The 21471-nt window shown below is 33.5% G+C and overlaps 1 protein-coding gene across 1 annotated transcript in view; it reads right to left on the minus strand.

The window, feature by feature from the left end:
• Nucleotides 1-549: 549 nt before the first annotated feature.
• The window catches only part of LOC150109572 (carboxy-terminal domain RNA polymerase II polypeptide A small phosphatase 1-like), a 111374-nt gene continuing 90452 nt past the window's right edge, over nt 550-21471 (minus strand). Inside the window, exons 7-8 of the mRNA XM_090409072.1 lie at nt 12888-12974; nt 550-3673 (exon numbers count right to left, since the gene is read on the minus strand). Of these exons, the coding sequence (XP_090265198.1) occupies nt 3452-3673; nt 12888-12974 (309 nt within the window). The 3' untranslated portion in view covers nt 550-3451. The remainder of the gene's footprint in view (nt 3674-12887; nt 12975-21471) is intronic.

Consider the following 21471-nt stretch of genomic DNA (forward strand, 5'->3'; position numbering starts at 1 on the left):
CAAAATCCTCACAAGCACAGAAATGCTAGTTTCTGTGCTCTGTAACTAACAAAGAGAACAAGTTTATCTTCTACTTCAATCTAAAGTTTAAAAATCACTTTAAAATTCATTCTGAATTTTCAAGTGATTTTTAAACATTTATAAGCAAAATAAACTTACTTCAATATATCCACATATATAAAACAATGTCAACTGAAAAAAAATCTATACAGCTTTAATAGTATATTTTGTGAGAATTGATTGAGAAAAATCATCAAATGAGTATAATAAGTATCTAAAAATCTAAAATTGTATTTTTCCCCACATGAAATAGCTTTTCATGACAATGTTTTCAATCACCAATATACTGCTCGTGGCACTACCATGGCAAACAATATTATCATTACGTCCTTTAAATACACAAATATCAGACAATTACTCAGTTGTCAGTACTGTATGTGTAGAAACATGATATGGATTAAAAGTTTTATACTTCTGTATCTATCAATATTAATGAGAGATATGTTTGGCACTAGGTTTATAGCTGTAAGTTAGTTCTACATACTACTGTTCACTATTTTTATTACATTTATTTATTTATTTGTAAAGTCTACTTATGGTCTTTGGACCCACCACCTGCTACTGTAATTTACATATTCATAAAAATAATTGTACACTTCATTCAGCACCTGACTGAACCACTGCTAGGCATATATTGCAGTAACAGTGATATCTAAATAAAACCACATATGTACAAACTTTTCGGGCACACCACTTTTTGTTTTATATTTACATACACAACAGTTGCAATTTGCTTTTTCTCCTAATAAAGATTGTCAAACTTGAAAGATCTCTTTATTAAACAGAAAAAGAAAACTATGTACATGCCTGCTTTTCTTTTCTATATGTTTTTTAACCTATTTGAATATATATATATATGAACATAAGAAAAACTAAATATTAAACAGAACATCAAGATTCTGGTTGAAAGAAGATTTCTGTTTTGTGTAGAAACGTTTACATAATATACAAATTACGAAGTTTCTTCTCCAGTAAATATGTCTTATCAAGATGGCTAGAAAGAATAATACAAGCAAATGCCGAAACTATGAAAAACAGTAATTTTTTTCATCTCAGAAAAATTTTTGCTTTTCTCATTCAATAAAGGCAAGCTTCTTTTACATACTCTTGTATAAATAATTTACATATACAAGGGTCTCCTTTGTGTTACATCTGAATTCTTCAATATGACATTTTAATGAGCATTCATAAATATCTGAATAACTGCTAACAGATATTCTCAGCAAGTTATACTTCAAAATGCAATACTTTAAGATTGTAAAGTTGTATATTTTTATAGGCTAACTACGTCTATTGAGAAAAGCATATCATTAATATTATTAAATTTATGAACAGTAATATATGAAATAAATAATACACTACTTGTTTTGGCTTATCAGAATTAACACTTAACCAGTCAAAGAAAAAGCTTTAGATTCAAAAATCCTAAACTATATATAAAGTTAATATACATATACACAAGTGACTTTAACTTTCATTTTATAGACATAATAAAGATTCTGTGATATGCAATTATATTTTAGGAAAAGGTTACATAATTCTGGCAAGTAACAGACTCTAAAAACATCTTCATAAACAAAGAAAATTTACCTAATTTTTTTGTTTTATGAATTAAAAAAAAATTAAATCATTAATTCTTTAGTATAATTATATTAATATAAAGTTTATAGTTTTAGTACATATTTAAATTAATACTGGTACATTAAATTTCTGGATGTGTTTGCAACAGACAAAATAAATATAAATACGGTCATGAAATTTATTTTTATCAATTCTTATCATTCTCCAATTATATCAACAAAGTTGAAGAATGAGATTCTTTTGCAGAGAAGAATTTAATTTAGAAGACAAATGAAATCAGAATATTCAGTGAACTATAATGTGATTGCACAGCAAAAATTTTATAAAATTTATTCCTATAAAAACTGTATATAGTTACTGCAGAATAGCAAAGTTGTAAATATGCCAGTCAATTTTTCAAAAACTTGTTTTAATTTCTGGAAAGTAATGATAATTAGGCTAAAAGTCTCAACTTTTTTTGTAAGCCATTTATTTAGCCTAACAAACATAAACAATGTGCAAATATAATTTTTTTTTTTTTTTTTTTAAGAACTGTGAACTGCACTTGTTGAAAACAAACTGAATAAATGATTGAGGATGTTCTGTTATTTTTTTAAAATCTGATTTGAAAAAAAAAACTATATATATATATATATATATATATATATATATTATTGTTCCAGCACAGTAGCTTATTAAATTATCAGCACAAAAAGATTTGGTGATTTCACACTACATAATGCTTATCAAGCAGTAGATATTGTGCTTATCAATTCTTCATTTTAGCTGAGAAATCTGAGATGTGACATATACATGAGACCAAAAACATGCAGTCTTTCGAACAAGGCAGTGAATACAGTAATTCCCAATTCTGGGAGTTTGAATATACAGAGATATACATGTTTATATGTGTGTATGTATGTATGAGTGTGTATATATATATGTATATATATAATCTTACATTTGTTATTTTGGTGCTCCAGCACCATATGAACTTCATTATATGTAATTTCTTCCTTAGAAAGTCTATAAAAGGCAACTTGTAGCAAAAATAGATATCTTACAGTTCAAAACTGGAAACATGTTCTAAAGGCAATATCAACAGCCTCAGTCTCTACACACAAAGAAAATAAAAAAAGGGGAAGAAACATGCCCAGAAGTTTAACCTGGAATAAAAACTGTGCTTGATATTGAGCACCTTTTCGAATTATATACCTTGTACTCTTCCCAAATACAGCATATATACTTTGTACAGTTATTTGTAGAGTCTCATATTGCCATGACAAATGTTAAACATTCCATATTTTCAACAGAACTGCTAAAATTGCAGAAATAAAAAAAAAATAATTATTATAAAGCAAGGAGATTTAAAGAATTATTGCTGAATAAATGCATGTTACAATTTTACAATTCACTATCCTTCTAATAGGATATAACTTCAAAGTTCATACATCCAATATTATCTAAAGATAGTATTTCATGGATAGAACTGTTTACAAAAAATAACAAGTCCACAAATTTAAAAAAAAAAGTACACTTAAACAATATGAAATAAAAACAGATTCAAATATATATTACCACAGTTCATACAATTCTTGTAAATGTGGCTCAATATTTAAAAAAATTTCCTTGGGAAGAACAATCTCTTCACTTTTTCTATTGTAATCCTTGACACGAAAACAACAGCTTCAAAAAGTAAAAAACGTAGGTTAAGTTTCTTCTTTAACAGATGGCATGGCAATTTGCACTTATCCCACCGGTGAAAGGCAACTGTTCTTCGAGAAAAACCAACAAATGCATTAAACCCTTTCTCCACGAGAGGTTTGAATTGCTAGGAAGGATGAATAGCATTCTGGTGCAAAGGTACTGATGGTAATGAAGTAACACCATTGCCATTCATCCACCCAGGTCGCGTTGCAGAATTGGGATTTGTATGATTTACATCGTGCAGTACATTATAAACACTGTCCGCCTTACTAAGCTGCTCAAAAAATGGGATGAGGTCTCTTAATTCAGTGTCAGACATATCACCAAACCAAGAAGCCACAGGTACCTAAAATAAATGAAAAACTTAATTACTTACTAAAAAAAACTTAATTAATTACTAAAAATACAAATATTTCTCCATATACACACACATATATTTTTTTAAGATTTCACAGACAATGACTATCCAGTATCTTTCACATGGAGGTTAAACTCCCATTCAACTTAATGGCTTCAAATGCCTTACATGTATATTAAATGTTATAAACTAACAAGATAACTAAATAGGAAGTTGAAGTTAAAGGGCCATATAGCAAATTGAAAACACGACTCAGAGGATAATTTCTATGCTGAAATGTACCATGACATGTAAAGATGAGGAAGCCATTTTGCCTGTTTACAAGGTCTTTATATGACTTCTTGAACTACTGTGCACATGTATGGTTTCCAGGTTTCTGTTGTGATCCTGATACAGTGGCGAGAGAGAGAGAGAATGCAAAGAAAAGAAGATTGTTAAAAATGATATCAGGATAGTGGAATACTAATAATGAAGACAAATTGAGAATTTGTAGACGGCAGACACTAGCAAAGAGGAGAAAGAGGGATGATATGAATGAGACTTACAAACTTCTGGAAGGGTCATACAGGATTTCAGTAGATGGAATTTTTCATTTTATGGATGATGGAGAAAGGATATGATGGAATCCTTGGAAGTTAAGAATGAATGCTGTTAAGAAGGGATGAAGGCTAGATTTTTCTTTCACAGAGTGGTGCAAGTAGTGTGGATGAATTCAAGAGCAGGTATGACAGCTGGTGCAGGTAGTATGTGGCCTTCCTCGATGAGTCCCTGACTCCCTGGAGGTCAATTTTAATAATAATACTGTAAAACTGTCAATTATCCATGGTAAGATTGAGCCCAGATAATTGGTTAATCCAAATTATATTTTAATGGTTAAATACAGGAAAACCTCGCTTAACTCAATTTAGATATGCACGATAATCAGTTAGCGCGATTGAGTGAAATTATACTATTTCCCGCTTTAAGTGAGTGATTAATCAGTTAATGTGATTTTTTTATGCTATGTGCAATTTTACGTTATGCAAATTTTTTGTCGCCAATCTGCAGCGACATGGAACGTCTTCTATCACTCTGGATCGAGGAATGTAACTAAAAAAAGAATACCCATAATAAAAGGGATATTCAAGCAAAAGTTCTGAATATTTTTACATCATTGAAAGAGACCAAATTTCAAGAGGAATGAAATTTGGTCTCTTTAGTGCAAACGAAAACTTTAGTGCAAGTTTAGGATGGTTTGACCATTTTAAAAATCAAGCTGGAATCATAACGTAAGAAATCCCCAGTTAGGGGAATCCGCTAGTGCTTATAAAGATTCTGTGCCAAGTTTCTGAAGAATTGCAAGGATAATTCACAAGGGTGATAAGATGATTGTCAAATATTCAACATCAACGAAACTGGTCTCTTTTGGAAGTGTATGCCAACAAAAACTTTCCTAGCTAAAACCGAAGCATCTCAAAATATACAAAGTATCTGAAGATGGTCTTACACCTTTATTAAGAGGCAATGCAGATGGCAACTTTAAACTCAAGCCTATGTTAGTTTATTGTGCAAAATCCAAGATCTAATGTTATTGAAGAAATCAGCACAACTTTAAAAGAACTTGAATTTAATGTATTTGATAATGAAGATGGGAGAAACTTGCTCGATTCCCATTCAGAACAGTTAAGCGAGAAAATGATATCCTTCAGCATGAAGAACAGCATGCATATGAAGAAGGTAAGCAGTGCGAACAAGAAGAAAGTGTTACAACTAAGAAGCTAACTGCAAAATAACTTGAGCTAGTTTTCAATCACATTAAGCATGCTAAAGAAATTTTGTTTGATGCTGATCCTGATATGAAATAAAGCTTCAAAGTCCGCCGAAATCTTGATAAAGGGATCGCCAGCTATTGCAAATTGCACGAAAGCCAAGCAATATTCAAACATCATCATCAAATTCCTGCCATGTACCCTCAAGGGGTGTACAGGATATGACAGTACTACATGAAAAATTTACATCATTACTAACTTCCTATCTACAATATTCCTCCAAATCAGTCTGTTACTTGTCAAGACTCCAACATTATCAGATCTTATATTTCTATCGTCTAAGGCACTTTGTACTGTATCAATCCACCTATATCTTGGTCTTCCTCTGGGTCGTTTTCCTGCCAACTTGGCAGAGAACACTTGTTTTGCTAATCTTTCCTCTCCCATTCTATTTAAGTGACCATACCACCTGAGATTAGCTCTGCTAATGCATTCCTGGATGCTGACAATGTCAAGTTCTTTCCTAATATCCTCATTTTTAATATGATATTGCCATTGATGCCATCTGTTCACGCCTGTAATCTTTCTCAGGACCCTCATATCTGCGGTCTCTAGTCTTTGGTCAAGTGTTTTACTTCTGACCCAGCTCTCAGATCCATAAGTTAAAACTGGTTTGAACACTGTCTTGTATACAGCTAATTTAGTGTTCCGACTAATTTCTCTCTTATTCCATATCAATTTATTCAATTGACTTCCCACCATACCAGCTTTGCTGATTCTGTTGTCTATTTCTATAATTAATTTACCATCTTCAGTAAAAATGGTGCCTAAGTAGCTGAAATGTTTCATTTGTTCCACAGGTTCTCCATTCACAACACAGTTGACATTTTTTCAAATGATTCTACCTATTTTCATTGTCTTTGTCTTTTTATTGCTGACCTTCATACCATGTCTATTACAACAGCTATTCAATTTAGTCAGAGAATCTTGCAGACTTGTAGCGGATTTATTTAGAAGTATAACATCATCTGCATAAAGCAAAGAGCTGACATTAACATCTCCAATTTTGATATCAGGTTTAATACCACTTTCCTTCATAATGTGATCTATATAGATAATGAATAACAGAGGGGATAATGTACATCCTTGTCTAACAACAGATTTAACATTAAACCATCTTCCTGTACTTCCTTCAATTCTAACTGCTGACTTACAACTCAAATAAAGACTAAGTATTGCTTGATATAATGCCCCATTGACACCATATAACTGTAGTGTATTGAATAGCTTCTCTCTTGGCACCTTGTCATATGCCTTTTCCAAATCGACAAAATTTAAATACAGATTTTTGTTATATTCCCATGCTTTCTCGACTATTTGTTAAAGTGAAGATCTGATCTGACAGCCTCTGTTTGGCCTGAATCCAGCTTGTTCTTCACCAAGCTTTTCTTCCACAATTCTTCTCAACCGTTTCTCTCAACCTTTAAGGTACAAAGTGCCTTAGATCTTGCAGGGAACACTCAGTAGGGAAATACCTCTGTAATTCTCACATTCAGTTTTATTTCCCTTTTTATGGGTACTATGAGAGCTCTACTCTAATCATCGGGAATTCGTCCCTCTGTCCAGGCTTTCTGAACTATGCAGTGCAGCCACTGTAAGACTTTTATATCACCATACTTCAGCATTTCTGGTCGAATATCATCTACTCCTGCTGCCTTTCCACATTTCAAGCCTTTGATGGCTTTTTCTACTTCAAGTATGGATATGTATTCCTGACTGCATGACTGGTCAGTGTTTTTTATCACTGTGCTGTCATCACTGCTTGTTTCATTTAGCAGTTTTTCAAAGTAATTACTCTATACTTCAAGGATATCTTTTTCTCCTGTTTTCATGTCACCTTTATCATCTCTAACTCCTTTTACAGCACTCTTTCCTCCATTCCTAAGCTTCTTCAACAACCTCCAGAATATTTTGCCACCTTCTTGATATTTATTTTCTATATTCTTGCCAAAGTCCTCCCATGACTTTTGTTTAGCTAGTTTTACACACTGTTTAGCTTTCTTACATTTGTCTCTGTATTCTGTAAGAGTAAAAGCTGACTTATTTGCCAGGAACTTTTGATATGCTTTCTTCTTTTCCTTCACTGCCTCTTTAACTTCCTGTGTCCACCAGGGAGTTCTGATTTTTTTTATCCTTGCACACAACCTCACCACATGCCTCTCTGGCAGAATCAATCAATGTTTTCTTCAGAGATTGCCACTGAATCTCCAAGGTTTGATTCCTGTTCTCAAACTCTTTCATTTTCTTTTCAATAATCTTTCTGTATTTTAGTCTACAGTTCACATCTGAGAGCTGCTCAACTTTTATTCACTTTAAAACTTTTTTCCATGTTATTCTTTTCAATATGAAATTCAATTTTATTCTGCTCAAGACTAAATAGTGATCACTTCCAATTTCAAATCCTCTGTACACTCTGGTGTCCTGCACCAGGGAGAAAACATCACTATCAACAATAACATAGTCAATGAGACTTTTCTTATTCCTAGCCTCTTCTCTCCATTCTTATTTAATTTTTTTTGTTAAAAAAAGTAGCTCAATCAAATGTTTAGACATTAAATAAAAATTTAAGCAACTGATTTTTATTAACTCTGATGATTTTATCCTTTAATATAGCTTATACTGTAAACTTTTTTCCTTTCAAATTTACGTTAGCTGATGTATAAATTATAATTATTCTAATTCGTTAATGTATTTACTTAATGCAATTTCACTTAGCATGCATTAATTGATGAATTAATTAATCGCATTAAGCGAGGTTTTCCTGTACATAAAAAAACCTATTTAAACATAAGATAAACATTCATGTAGAATGTAAACACTAAATTGAACATTTTAAAACTTATTAAGAAAGAAAGTCCATGATTTTTGTTTTATTTTTCTTATACATCCATGTGTAAGACTTCAATATATGAACATCACTTGACTTTTCACAAATTTGAGTGATGTTTCTACAGTCGTTAGGGTTTCATAACAACTTGTTAAGAGAAATATTATTGCATACTTGGGATTAAGTCATCATCAATCATTTATTCGTATTAGGCTTCATTTTTGTCTGAACTCGTTAATGTTTGCCTTACCTAAGTCTTTGCACCCATCAATATTTTAAACTGATTTTAAAATATTGATTTCTACACTATTATTCGAGTCTTCCGCTTCCAAATTATTTTCAGCAATCAAAGTTATAAGGCAATATTTTTTTTGAATGATTTATCAATTGTTTCACTTTTAGCTTTTGTCCAGACCGTAGAAATGTTGCAGATAGCATCTTTAATTGCTGGGGACTTCTTCCAAAATAAAAGAGGATTTTTCTCTTCCATAATAAAGTTCAACAATAGAATTCTTCTATACAATCATTTCATGGTCATAATCACACATTAGTCCACAGATTGAACTAGTGGTGTTATGTTTGGCACAAGATAAATGGCAACAATATTGCCATTTTATGCAGAAAGATTTTCTACTGAATGATTGGATGGAGCACTATCTAATAACAGAATTTCTTTATAAAAAATTTGCCCACAAAACCAGCTTTTATAATGTTTCTCAGATTGGTTAGATTCATAATACCTTCACTGTGCACTCTGGTGGTAGAATGGGAAACAATAACAGTGATGACAAATAAGTTCTGCTAGAAGGATGATGCAATGTTGGAATAAGAGAGAAATTAATCATCATCAAATTCTTGATATCTTCAAGGGGTGTACAGGATATGATAGTACTACATGAAAAATTGACATCACTACTAACTTCCTATCTATATACAATTTTCCTCCAAATCAGTCTGTTACCTATCAAAACTCCAACATTATCAGATCTTATATTTCTATCTTCCAAGTAACTTTTTACTGTATCAATCCACCTATATCTTGGTCTTCCTCTGGGTCTTTTTCCTGCCAACTGGGCAGAGAACACTTGTTTTGCTTAATCTTTTCTCTCCATTCTGTTTAAGTGACCATACCACCTGAGATTAGCTCTGCTAACACATTCCTGGATGCTGACAATGTCAAGTTCTATCATAATATCCTCGTTTTCAACATGATATTGCAATTGATGCCATCTGTTCATGGCCCTAATCTTTCTCAGGACTCTCATATCTGCTGTCTTTGGTCAAGTGTTTTACTTCTGACCCAGATCTCAGATCCATAAGTTAAAATTGGTTTGAACACTGTAATTGTATACAGCTAATTTAGTGTTTTGACTAATTTCTCTCATATTCCATATAAATTTATTCAGTTGACTTCATACCATACCATCTTTGTTGATTCTGTTGTCTATTTCCATATTTAATTTACCATCTTCACTAAAAATCGTGCCTAAGTAGTTGAAATATTTTAACTGTTCTACAGGTTATCCATTCACAATGCAGTTGATATTTTCAATGCTCTGCCTATTTTCATTGTCTTTGTCTTGTTACTGCTGACCTTCATACCATATCTATTACAACAGTTATTCAATTTAGTCAGGGAATCTTGCAGACTTGTACCAGATTTATTTAGAAGTATAAAATCATCTGCATAAAGCAAAGAGCCGAGATTAACATCTTCAATTTCGATATCAGGTTTAATATCACTTTCTTTCATAATGTGATCCATATAGATAATGAATAACAAAGAGGACAATGTACATCCTTGTCTGACACCAGATTTAACATTAAACCATCTTCCTGTACTTCCTTCAATTCTAACTGCTGACTTACAACTCAAATAAAGACTAAGATTTGCTTGATATAATGTCCCATTGACACCTTATAACTGTAGCATTTTGAATAGCTTCTCTCTTGGCACCTGGTCATATGCCTTTTCCTGATCATCATCAAATTCCTGCCATGTACCCTCAAGGGGTGTACAGGATATGATAGTACTACATGAAAAATTTACATCATTACTAACTTCCTATCTACAATTTTCCTGCAAATCAGTCTGTTACTTGTCAAGACTCCAACATTATCAGATCTTATACTTCTATCGTCTAAGGCACTTTGTACCATATCAATCCACCAATATCTTGGTCTTCCTCTGGGTCGTTTTCCTGCCAACCTGGCTGAGAACATTTGTTTTCCTAATCTTTCCTCGCGCATTCTGTTTAAGTGACCATACCACCTGAAATTAGCTCTACTAACGCATTCCTGGATGCTGACAATGTCAAGTTCTTTCCTAACATCCTTGTTTTTAATATGATATTGCCATTGATGCCATCTGTTCACGCCTCTCATATCTGTGGTCTCTAGTCTTTGGTCAAGTGTTTTCCTTCTGACCCAGCTCTCAGATCCATAAGTTAAAATTGGTTTAAACACTGTCTTGTATACAGCTAATTTAGTTTTGGTTAATTTCTCTCTTATTCCATATAAATTGATTCAGTGACTTCCTTCCATACCAGCTTTGTTGATTCTGTTGTCTATTGCCATATATAATTTACCTAAATATAGATCTTTGTAATATTCCCATTATTTCTCAACATTTGTCGTAAAGTGAAAATCTGATCCTGACAGCCTCTTGCCTGAATCCAGCTTGTTCTTCATCAATCTTCTCTTCCACAATCCTTCTCAACCATTTCTCAAGTATATTTGCATATATCTTACCAGGAACACTCAGTAGAGAAATACCTCTGTAATTCTCACATTTAATTTTATTTCCCATTTTATATATGGGCACTATGAGAGCTCTGCTCCAATTATCTGGAATTTGTTCCTCTGTCCAGGCCTTCTGAACTATGCAATGCAGCCACTGTAAGACTTTTATACCTCCATACTTCAGCATTTTTGGTCGAATATCATCTACTCCTGATGCATTTCCACATTTCAGGCTTTTGATGGCTTTTTCTACTTCAAGAATGAATATGTATTCCTGACTACATGCCTGTTGAGTGTTTTTTTACCACTGTGCTGTCATCACTGCTTGTTTCATTTAGCAGTTTTTTGAAGTAATTAATCCATACTTCAAGGATATCTATTTCTCCCGTTTTCATGTCACCTTTATCATCTCCAATTCCTTTTACAGCACTCTTTCTTCGATTTCTGAGCTTCTCCAACAACCTTAGAATATCTTGCCACTTTCTTGATATTTATTTTCTACGTTCTTACCAAAGTCTTTCCATGACTTTTGTTTAGTTAGTTTTACACAGTGTTTAGCTTTCTTACATTAGTCTCTGTATTTCCTAAGAGCACAAGCTGACTTATTTCCCAAGGACATTTGTGATATGCTTTCTTCTTTTCTTTCACTCCCTCTTTAACTTCCTGTGTCCACCATTGAATTCTGATTTTTCTATCCTTACAACCTCACCACATGCCTCTCTGGCTGAATCTATCAGTGTTTTCTTCAGGGCTTGCCACTGAATCCTCAAGGTTTGGTTCCTGTTCTCAAACTCTTTCACTTTTTCTTGAATGATGTTTGTGTATTTTAGTCTACAGTTCACATCTGAGAGCTGCTCAACTTTTATTTGCTTTAAAACTTTCTTACGTGTTCTTCTTTTCACTATGAAATTCAATTTTATCCTGCTCAAGACTAAATAGTGATCACTTCCAATTTCAAATCCTCTGTATACACTCTAGTGTCCTGCACCAGGGAGAAAATATCACTATCCACAATAATGTAGTCAGTGAGACTTTTCTTATTCCTTGCCTCTTCTCTTCATGTGAATTTGTGCACATTTTTATGTTGGAACCTTGTGTTAGTAATGACCAGTGCATGTCCTGAGCAGAAATCCAATAGGTATTTGCCATTATTATTAGCTTTGCTCTTTTCTCCAAATGAGAAATTAGTCAAAACACCAAATTAGTAATGTACAAAGCGGTGTTTAAACCAATTTTAAGTTATGCATCTGAGAGTTAGGTTAGAAATAAAGCACTTGATCAAAAACTAGAGACTACAGATGTGAGGATTCTGAGAAAAATTAGGAGGGTGAACTGATGGCATCAAGGACAGAATCATTAAAAATGAAGATATTGGAATGGAATTTGACACTGTTATGATTCAAGAATGTGTCAGTAGAGCTAATCTATGGTGGTATGGCCACTTAAATAGAATGTGGTGAAGAAAGTTTAGCAAAACAGGTGTTTGATGCCAAGATGGCAAGAAAGAGCCCCAGAGGAAAACCAAGGTCTAGGTGGATTGATTCAATCAGAACTGCTTTAGAAGCATGGAATGTTAGATATGACAATATTGGAGTGTTCACAAGTAATTGATTAATTTGGAGGAAAACTGTTGATAGGAGATTAATAATAATGTAAACTTAATCACGTAGTGCTGCTAATGTAACCTAAACACCCCTTGGGAATACGTATCAGGAAATTGATGATGATGAGAATGTAATGAATATTGTGCAAGGGAGTGTAATATTAAAACAAAATTCCATTTCATTATGAGTGCTTTAAAAAAAATTGAAAATGAAATACTTACAGCATTATTAGGATGGAACATATATGATGCTGGAGAATTATCAACTATCACAACCCTATGAAGATCTCGTCCTAATTCTGATAAATACTGTATTAAAAGAAAAGTTTCATTATGAAAGGAAAATACATTTATAATAATATATGAAAAATTGTAATTTGCAGTAGCATTAATTTTTTTATTTTTCCCAGGGAAAGTAAAATATAAAAAAAAAAAACTGTTCCAAACAGCCAATAAATATAGATGCACACTGATAACTTGCCTGCCGTCACTTATACTTCATAATTACCAGACTCATTTTTAAAGTATCAAAATTATAAATCAGTAGGGGACAGATCTTTTATTTTAAATACATTTTTTGGGAATCGTAAGGAAACTGTTCAAGGATAAGTTCATCACAGAAATATCATTTATCTGAGAAATGAAAGCCAAAAAAATTCTCTCTCATGTTCATTTTCTTGTTCAACATTTCAACTATAAAATCCTTAGAATAAAAATTATATAATGCTGAATACATTTAATTCCCCCCCCCAAAAAAAAAGAAACAGAGGAAGAATGAAAATCTGCAAGTGCAAAAACATTAAAACAGCAGTTTATTATAGGAGATTTCCTCAGACTGTTTATCGAGATGCCACTTTGTTAAAGATGTTACATTATCTTTAAAACATAACTTGATTTCATTATTCTAGAAAACAAAGAAAAATTTCTGTGCAACACACACACAGTAGCAAACAAATTAATCTGAAGTCACATTTTACAGAAAAATTTTAATTTTACCTAATAATTTATGTGCTCCTCTGTTCCTAATAAGTTCATTAATTCGCTTAGACATGCACTCTTACCAACGTAGAATACATTTTTCTTATTTCTGTATCTCAAAACCATACTTTTATAATGGATTGTAGTAAGTTATCCTTTATATCAAAATTTACTTTTCAGTCTCTTTTTCACTATGGCCCACGAATTTTCTATTGGGTTAATGCTGTGATTTTTGAGGAACTCTTTCACTTTTTGAAGTGTGGCATGGAGCAGATCCTGTTGTAAGATGAGTTCTTTGTCTTTCTGAATCTATGGGACCACCCTTTTCTCCAATATTTTTATGTATTGGTCACTTTTCATCATGCTGTCAACAGGCACAAGTGATCCTGAACAGTCATGTGTAAAACAACTCCAGAATATCTTTTTAGCCAGGTGTTTAGGAGCTTGTTGAAGGTGGGAGAAGTCTTTTCAGCTGCTGATTTGCAAACATAGGGTACTCACTCAACTTAGACAAAAGAAATGGTTCTCATCTGAGAATGACCTACTTCTCAGCAATCCAATCTTTGTACACTTTTGTCTACTGGAGCCTCTTTTTTGGTCTGTGGGCAGTCTTCCCTGCTTCCACCAATCTTCGACAGACTGTCATATCAGAAAAATTCATCCCACTAGCTGCCAAGTCTCTATTTAAGTCTACAGCAGACAATCTTGCGTTAATTTTGCTTTTCCTAACTATTAAATGAGCTTGAGTAAGTACCCACATTTTCCTTTTCCATCAGGAGAAATGGTACCTGTCATCCTAAACCTCTTTAAAATTGCATTAACAGTACCCAAACCAACAAGACACTCATTGGCAATTTGTCTTTGAGTCACGGATGTGTGCTGAAAAAAGGAGTACATATTTTTGAATGCTTTCTTGGAGATGTACCCATTTGATAGCTACATAAAACGAATAAAACACTATGAATGTCAACTTGTTTACAGTATTTCATTTCGATGCACAACCCTATTAATAAACATTGTAGAGACAGTTAAAATATGCAGCACTTAACCAAAATAGTGAACTAAAACCAAAATTATTGCAAACTAAAACAAAAACCAAGCCCAAACCAAAAACTTGATGAAAATTCAGCTTGTTTGGATTAATTTGTTTACTACTGTATACATAGCAGCATGCCCATTAAGTAATGATGCAACTATTATATCAAAACAAAGGAATTGTCAATAACACAGATTCAAAATAATCTCCCTCCAACTCCACACAATGTTTACATCTTTCATACAAGTGTTCAAAAGCACAGTGGAAGTGCTGAATGGGAACCTACTTCAGCCTCTGGGTCACACCCTGTTGAATGTCCTCAATGCTGCTCAAGCACTCCTATTTCAGTTTGCAATTGCAAGAGACTTGGTAGGTCTAGGGCAGTGTTTCTCAAACTTCAGATATCTGCATACCCCTTCTTAAATTTTCATTATTACCAAGTATCCCCCTTATCAAATAAATAAATAAAGTATATTTCATTGTAAATGTCTATTTTATTATAACTAATATTTAAGGAATTGACAGCATATACTAGAAATATAGATTAAATAAACTTTAATTTATACTTTCCGATATTTCGGCGAAAGTCACGTTGCCATCTTCTTGGGAACTTACTACTAAGACACGTGCACACATGTGTCTTAGTAGTAAGTTCCCAAGAAGATGGCAACGTGACTTTCGCCGAAATATCGGAAAGTATAAATTAAAGTTTATTTAATCTATATTTCTAGTATACGCTGTCAATTCCTTAAATATTAGTTATCATGTTTAACCAGTGTATAAGCCTCTCAACAAGAAAAATGTCTATTTTATTTGAATTTATATGTTCATGTAAACAAAAAATATGATTTATAAGACATATTTCGTTGATTACACCACATTTTTTATTATTCAGTTATAAAAAATACTGAAATAATACTTCCTGACAAGTTTCGTAAATCGTAGGATTTACATCTTCAGGGGGTAAATAGTATAACTATATTAAATAGTATAACTAATATTATAACTATTAATATTTATTAACAAGAATTAATACAAATCATAACCATCTGGCTATTCATAAATATTTATAGGTTATTTGAGTTTATGAATAGCCAAACGGTTATGATTTGTATTTATTAATTCTCTTGTTTAAACTTTAAGTTATACTATTTATCCCCTGAAGATGTAAATCCTACGATTTACGAAACTTTTCGGGAACTATTATTTCAGTATTTTGTATAACTGAATAATAAAAAATGTGGTGTAATCACCGAAATATGTCTTTTGAACCAATTAGCCACAGAAGTCTGCCTGCAATATGATTTATATTTAATAGAACAAAATTTGGAATAGGTTCCTCTTCATTTCCCGTCTATGAATATCCACATTTCAAGTAATTCATGTCATACTTACGAAGCTTTTTCATTTTCTTCCTAGTTGGTTCTCTAGAGATGTCAGACGACACACCTTTATCAATTTCAACTGATCCAGATGTAATATCAACGTTTTCTTGTTACTTACAGCTACTTGTATTTGCTATATTGCTCTCTTTTGTGGGTTTTATAAATCCAATCTTTAACCAATGATCCATACTTAAGAATTTGAAAGCTAAAATAATTACTATTTACTCGAATATAACTAGCACTTTTTTCCCAAAATTAAAGCTAAAAAATAGTGGTGTGAGATATATGCACGGATTTTCGGAAACTACAGTTTTCAGGAAAAAAAAACTGCAAATGGTGTGACTTACCAAGAAGTCACACTATTTACCTACTCGTTATCGCTACTTTAGGCAACGATAACAGTTTCCTTGTGTGCATCATCAAAGTCATCTACCCAAATAGCTTCATCTTCTTTCCCACTATTTCAAGCAAAAATTACCAGTAATTTCAAGACTTGAGACACGTAGAGCAGCAATGAAGAAGTGCATATGACTGGTGTGGTATTAACAAAAGATCACACAAACCAAAGACAAATTAGCATTTCAGCAATTGAGTTGAAATGCTTGAATCTATACAGCAGTTTCTGTTTGAAGGGTGATGTGATTCATTAGTTAGTGCCATTTTTATCCCAGTTGTCTCTAATTGCACTATTTGTTGAGAAATATAATGATTCCATGCGTTAATGATGCATAGCCAAAAAGCACACACTGCCTGCCCCCCCGAGACCTTTCGCGTCGCCCCGGGGGATACGCGTACCACACTTTGAGAAACACTAGTCTAGGGAATATGGCTAGGCTTTGGTGGAGCAGATAAAGGATGCCAATTTTTGATATGGTCTGCAAGTATTTGTAAGGTGGTATTTCTTTAGGATTTTTGTCAATTTTTTGGATGTGACAGATATATGTAATGGTGATAGATTTTGTGTAATCTCTGCTCTTAAAAATGGGGAGAGGAGGGGAGGAATTGCAATTACAGTGTTTTATATTTTGTGGAAGTTGTAGCTATTTGCTAAAAACATGTTAAAACTGTGGTTAAATTCAGTAGTTAACTGATTAATTTTGTAAATAAAAACAGTGTTTTTGTAATCACATATTTTTGGGGGGAGGGGGTGTAGGAGGAGTGATGATGTCACTCTAGTGGATATATCAACCAGATATTTGTGGGTTTTCTTTAAACAGAGAAAGCAGGGATCCATCAGGATGGCATGTAATTAGAGTCTCTCTGTTTTCCTTTTCTAAGGTAAACTGGATCCTCATCATCATCATCAAATTCCTGCCATGTACCCACAAGGGGTGTACAGGATATGATAGTACTATATAAAAAAATTATATCATTACTAACTTCCTATCTACAATTTTCCTCCAAATCAGTCTGATACTTGTCAAGACTCCAACATTATCAGATCTTATATTTCTATCGTCTAAGGCACTTTGTACCGTATCAATCCACCTATATCTTGGTCTTCCTCTGAGTCGTTTTCCTGCCAACCTGGTAGAGAACACTTGTTTTGCTAATCTTTCCTCGCCCATTCTGTTTAGGTGACCATACCTGAGATTAGCTCTGCTAACGCATTCCTGGATGCTGACAATGTCAAGATCTTTCCTAATATCCTAGTTTTTAATATGATATTGCCATTGATGCCATCTGTTCACGCTTATAATCTTTCTCAGGACTCTCATATCTGCAGTCTCTAGTCTTTGGTCAAGTGTTCTACTTCTGACCCAGTTCTCAGATCCATAAGTTAAAACTGGTTTGAACACTGTCTTCTATACAGCTAATTTAGTGTTCTGACCAATTTCTCTCTTATTCCATATGAATTTATTCAATTGACTTCCCACCATACCAGCTTTGCTGATTCTGTTGTATATTTCTATATTTAATTTACCATCTTCAGTAAAAATCGTGCCTAAGTAGCTGAAATGTTTTACTTGTTCCACAGGTTCTCCATTCACAACACAGTTGACGTTTTCAATGATTCTGCCTATTTTCATTGTCTTTGTCTTTTTATTGCTGACCTTCATACCATATCTATTACAACAGCTATTCAATTTAGTCAGAGAATCTTGCAGACTTGTAGCGGATTTATTTAGAAGTATAACATCACCCGCATAAAGCAAAGAGCTAACATTAACATCTCCAATTTTGATATCATGTTTAATACCACTTTCCTTCATAATGTGATCCATATAGATAATGAATAACAGAGGGGATAATGTACATCCTTGTCTCACACCAGATTTAACATTAAACCATCTTCCTGTACTTCCTTCAATTCTAACTGCAGACTTACAACTCAAATAAAGACTAAGTATTGCTTGATATAATGCCCCATTTACACCATATAACTGTAGCGTATTGAATAGCTTCTCTCTTGGCACCTTGTCATATGCCTTTTCCAGATTGACAAAACTTAAATACAGATCCTTGTTATATTCCCATGCTTTTTCAACTATTTGTAGTAAAGTGAAGATCTGATCCTGACAGCCTCTGTTTGGCCTGAATCCAGCTTGTTCTTCACCAAGCTTTTCTTCCACAATTCTTCTCAACCGTTTCTCAAGTATACTTGCACAGATCTTGCCAGGAACACTCAGTAGGGAAATACCTCTGTAATTCTCACATTCAGTTTTATTTCCCTTTTTATATATGGGTACTATGAGAGCTCTACTCCAATCATCGGGAATTTGTCCCTCTGTCCAGGCTTTTTGAACTATGCAGTGCAGCCACTGTAAGACTCTTATACCACCATACTTCAGCATTTCTGGTCGAATATAATCTACTCCTGCTGCCTTTCCACATTTCAAGCCTTTGATGGCTTTTTCTACTTCAAGTATGGATATGTATTCCGGACTGCATGCCTGATCAATGTTTTTTACCACTGTGCTGTCATCACTGCTTGTTTCATTTAGCAGTTTTTCAAAGTAATTACTCCATATTTCAAGGATATCTTTTTCTCTCGTTTTCATGTCACCTTTATCATCTCTAACTCCTTTTACAGCACTCTTTCCTCCATTCCTAAGCTTCTTCAACAACATCCAGAATATTTTGCCATCTTCTTGATATTTATTTTCTATATTCTTGCCAAATTCCTCCCATGACTTTTGTTTAACTAGTTTTACACAGTGTTTAGCATTCTTCCATTTGTCTCTGTATTCTCTAAGAGCACAAGCTAACTTATTTGACAGGAACTTTTGATATGCTTTCTTCTTTTCCTACACTGCCTCTTTAACTTCCTGTGTCCACCAGAGAGTTCTGATTTTTTATCCTTGCAGACAACCTCACCACATGCCTCTCTTGCAGAATCAGTCAATGTTTTCTTCAGAGTTTGCCACTGAATCTCCAAGGTTTGATTCCTGTTCTCAAACTCTTTCATTTTTTCTTCAATAATCTTTGCGTATTTTAGTCTACAGTTCACATCTCAGAGCTGCTCAACTTTTATTTGCTTTAAAACTTTCTTACGTGTTATTCTTTTCAATATGAAATTCAATTTTATCCTGCTCAAGACTAAATAGTGATCACTTCCAATTTCAAATCCTCTTTACACTCTGGTGTCCTGCACCAGGGAGAAAACATCACTATCAACAATAACATAGTCAATGAGACTTTTTTTATTCCTAGCCTCTTCTCTCCATGTGAATTTGTGCACATTTTTTATGTTGGAACATGGTGTTAGTAATAACCAGTCCATGTCATGAGCAGAAATCCGATAGATATTTGCCATTATTATTAGCTTTGCTCTTTTCTCCAAATTTTCCCAAAATATTTTTGTATGTCTGACAATCATTTCTTACTCTGCTATTTAGATCTCCAACAAGAACCAACTTTTCCTTTTTCATTGTGTCAGTTGCTTTTTCTAAAGCATCAAAAAATTCCTCCACTTCTACCTTAGTAGAACCTTCTGTGGGAGCATAGGCACAAATAAGTCTCATTGTCCAGTTCCCCATTCTCATATTTGCCTCCCTCACTCTCCTTGAGACTGCCTGTCATTCAAGAAGATTAGCCTCATATTTTGTGTTTGAATACTATGGCTACTCCTTCTTTTCCTTGATTGTCATTGCCTGAATATAACATTTTGTATTTATTGCTAAGAAAGGTCTCACCAATTTTTGTCTTTTTTGTTTCAGTCACCCCTATTATGTCGATCTGGTACTTATCTAATTCCTCAGCTAGCTCCTTTTCTTTGCCATTCAGGCTTCTTACGTTGATAGTACTGATCTTTAACTCTGGTGATGTTGAGTTGGGTTTGTTTTCAGATTTGTTCCAGTAGCTGACTTTTCGCTGTTTGCCCTGGTTCCCTGGTGAAAACAACGGGGGGCCTTGTTTAACCGGGCGACGCCCCAGCCGGCATGAAATTTTGTCATGTTGTACCATCATTTTTTATTTTGGTTTAACCAATAAGAATACAATTTGGTCAGCTAAATTCCAAATTGCCAGCCCATCCTCATTTGTTCAGTATCCAAGTAGATACCCAACAGGGTGCGCACCACGAGAAGGTGAGGATTGGACATTAGGTCAGAAGCCCTGGTTGGTTCTCCGCATTCCTTTAAAGGCTATGTGGAAGTCTTCTCTCAGTTATACAGCTTTGACCCTTAAGCACTCCAAACTAGATCCTGGGCTATTGATTGTTCAGATGTGTTAAGAAACTGTTGAGAGTATCCAGGCCACATGGTCAAATAATGAACACATTATCTACGTAGTGTAGATAAATGGTGGGTTTATATAGAGCAGAGTTTAAGACAATTTCTTCAAAAGTCTCAGTGAAGAAGTTTGCCAGAGGTAGAAAACCCATCGCTGTCCCCTCTATCTGTTTGTAGAATTTTCCTTGCCAAACAAAATATCCAGAGTTCATAGTTAACTTAAACAGTGCTGAGATATTTGGATGAAATATTGCTTGGATAAGGTATAGGGTGTCGATGAGTGTGCAACATTTGTGAATATGAAGGGAACATTAAAACTGACCATTATTTCAGTGTGTTGGAGTGTGAGGTTTTTTATTTTACTAGGCTGAGTTTTTTTTTTTTATGTGTGAAGGAGCATGTTGCCAGTCTACACTTCTTGTGAAAGCACTTCTCTTCATAACTACCAAGTAAATCAGTTAACTTGAGTTTAAACAATGAGATGAAGAAAATGCTGGTTCATTTGTCTAACAGAAAACTGACTGCATCTTCAAGTAATAATAATAATAATAATTAAAGTTATTATAATTAATATTTAGTGTACATCATAATTTCCTGAAAAATAATAGTTATGAAGAAACGTATAAGCCTTTCAACCAGAATAATCCATTAAAAAATTTGTTGATTGAAAGTTTGGTTCTTCAGTCAGATGATCGAAGAATTGCTATATGCAGCAAACAGATAAATCTGTTTCC

The sequence above is a fragment of the Typopeltis vanoorti genome, chromosome 2 (genome assembly GCF_054136105.1).
Source record: "Typopeltis vanoorti isolate ZY-2024b chromosome 2, IOZ_Tvanoo_1.0, whole genome shotgun sequence".
Lineage (NCBI taxonomy): Eukaryota > Metazoa > Arthropoda > Arachnida > Uropygi > Thelyphonidae > Typopeltis > Typopeltis vanoorti.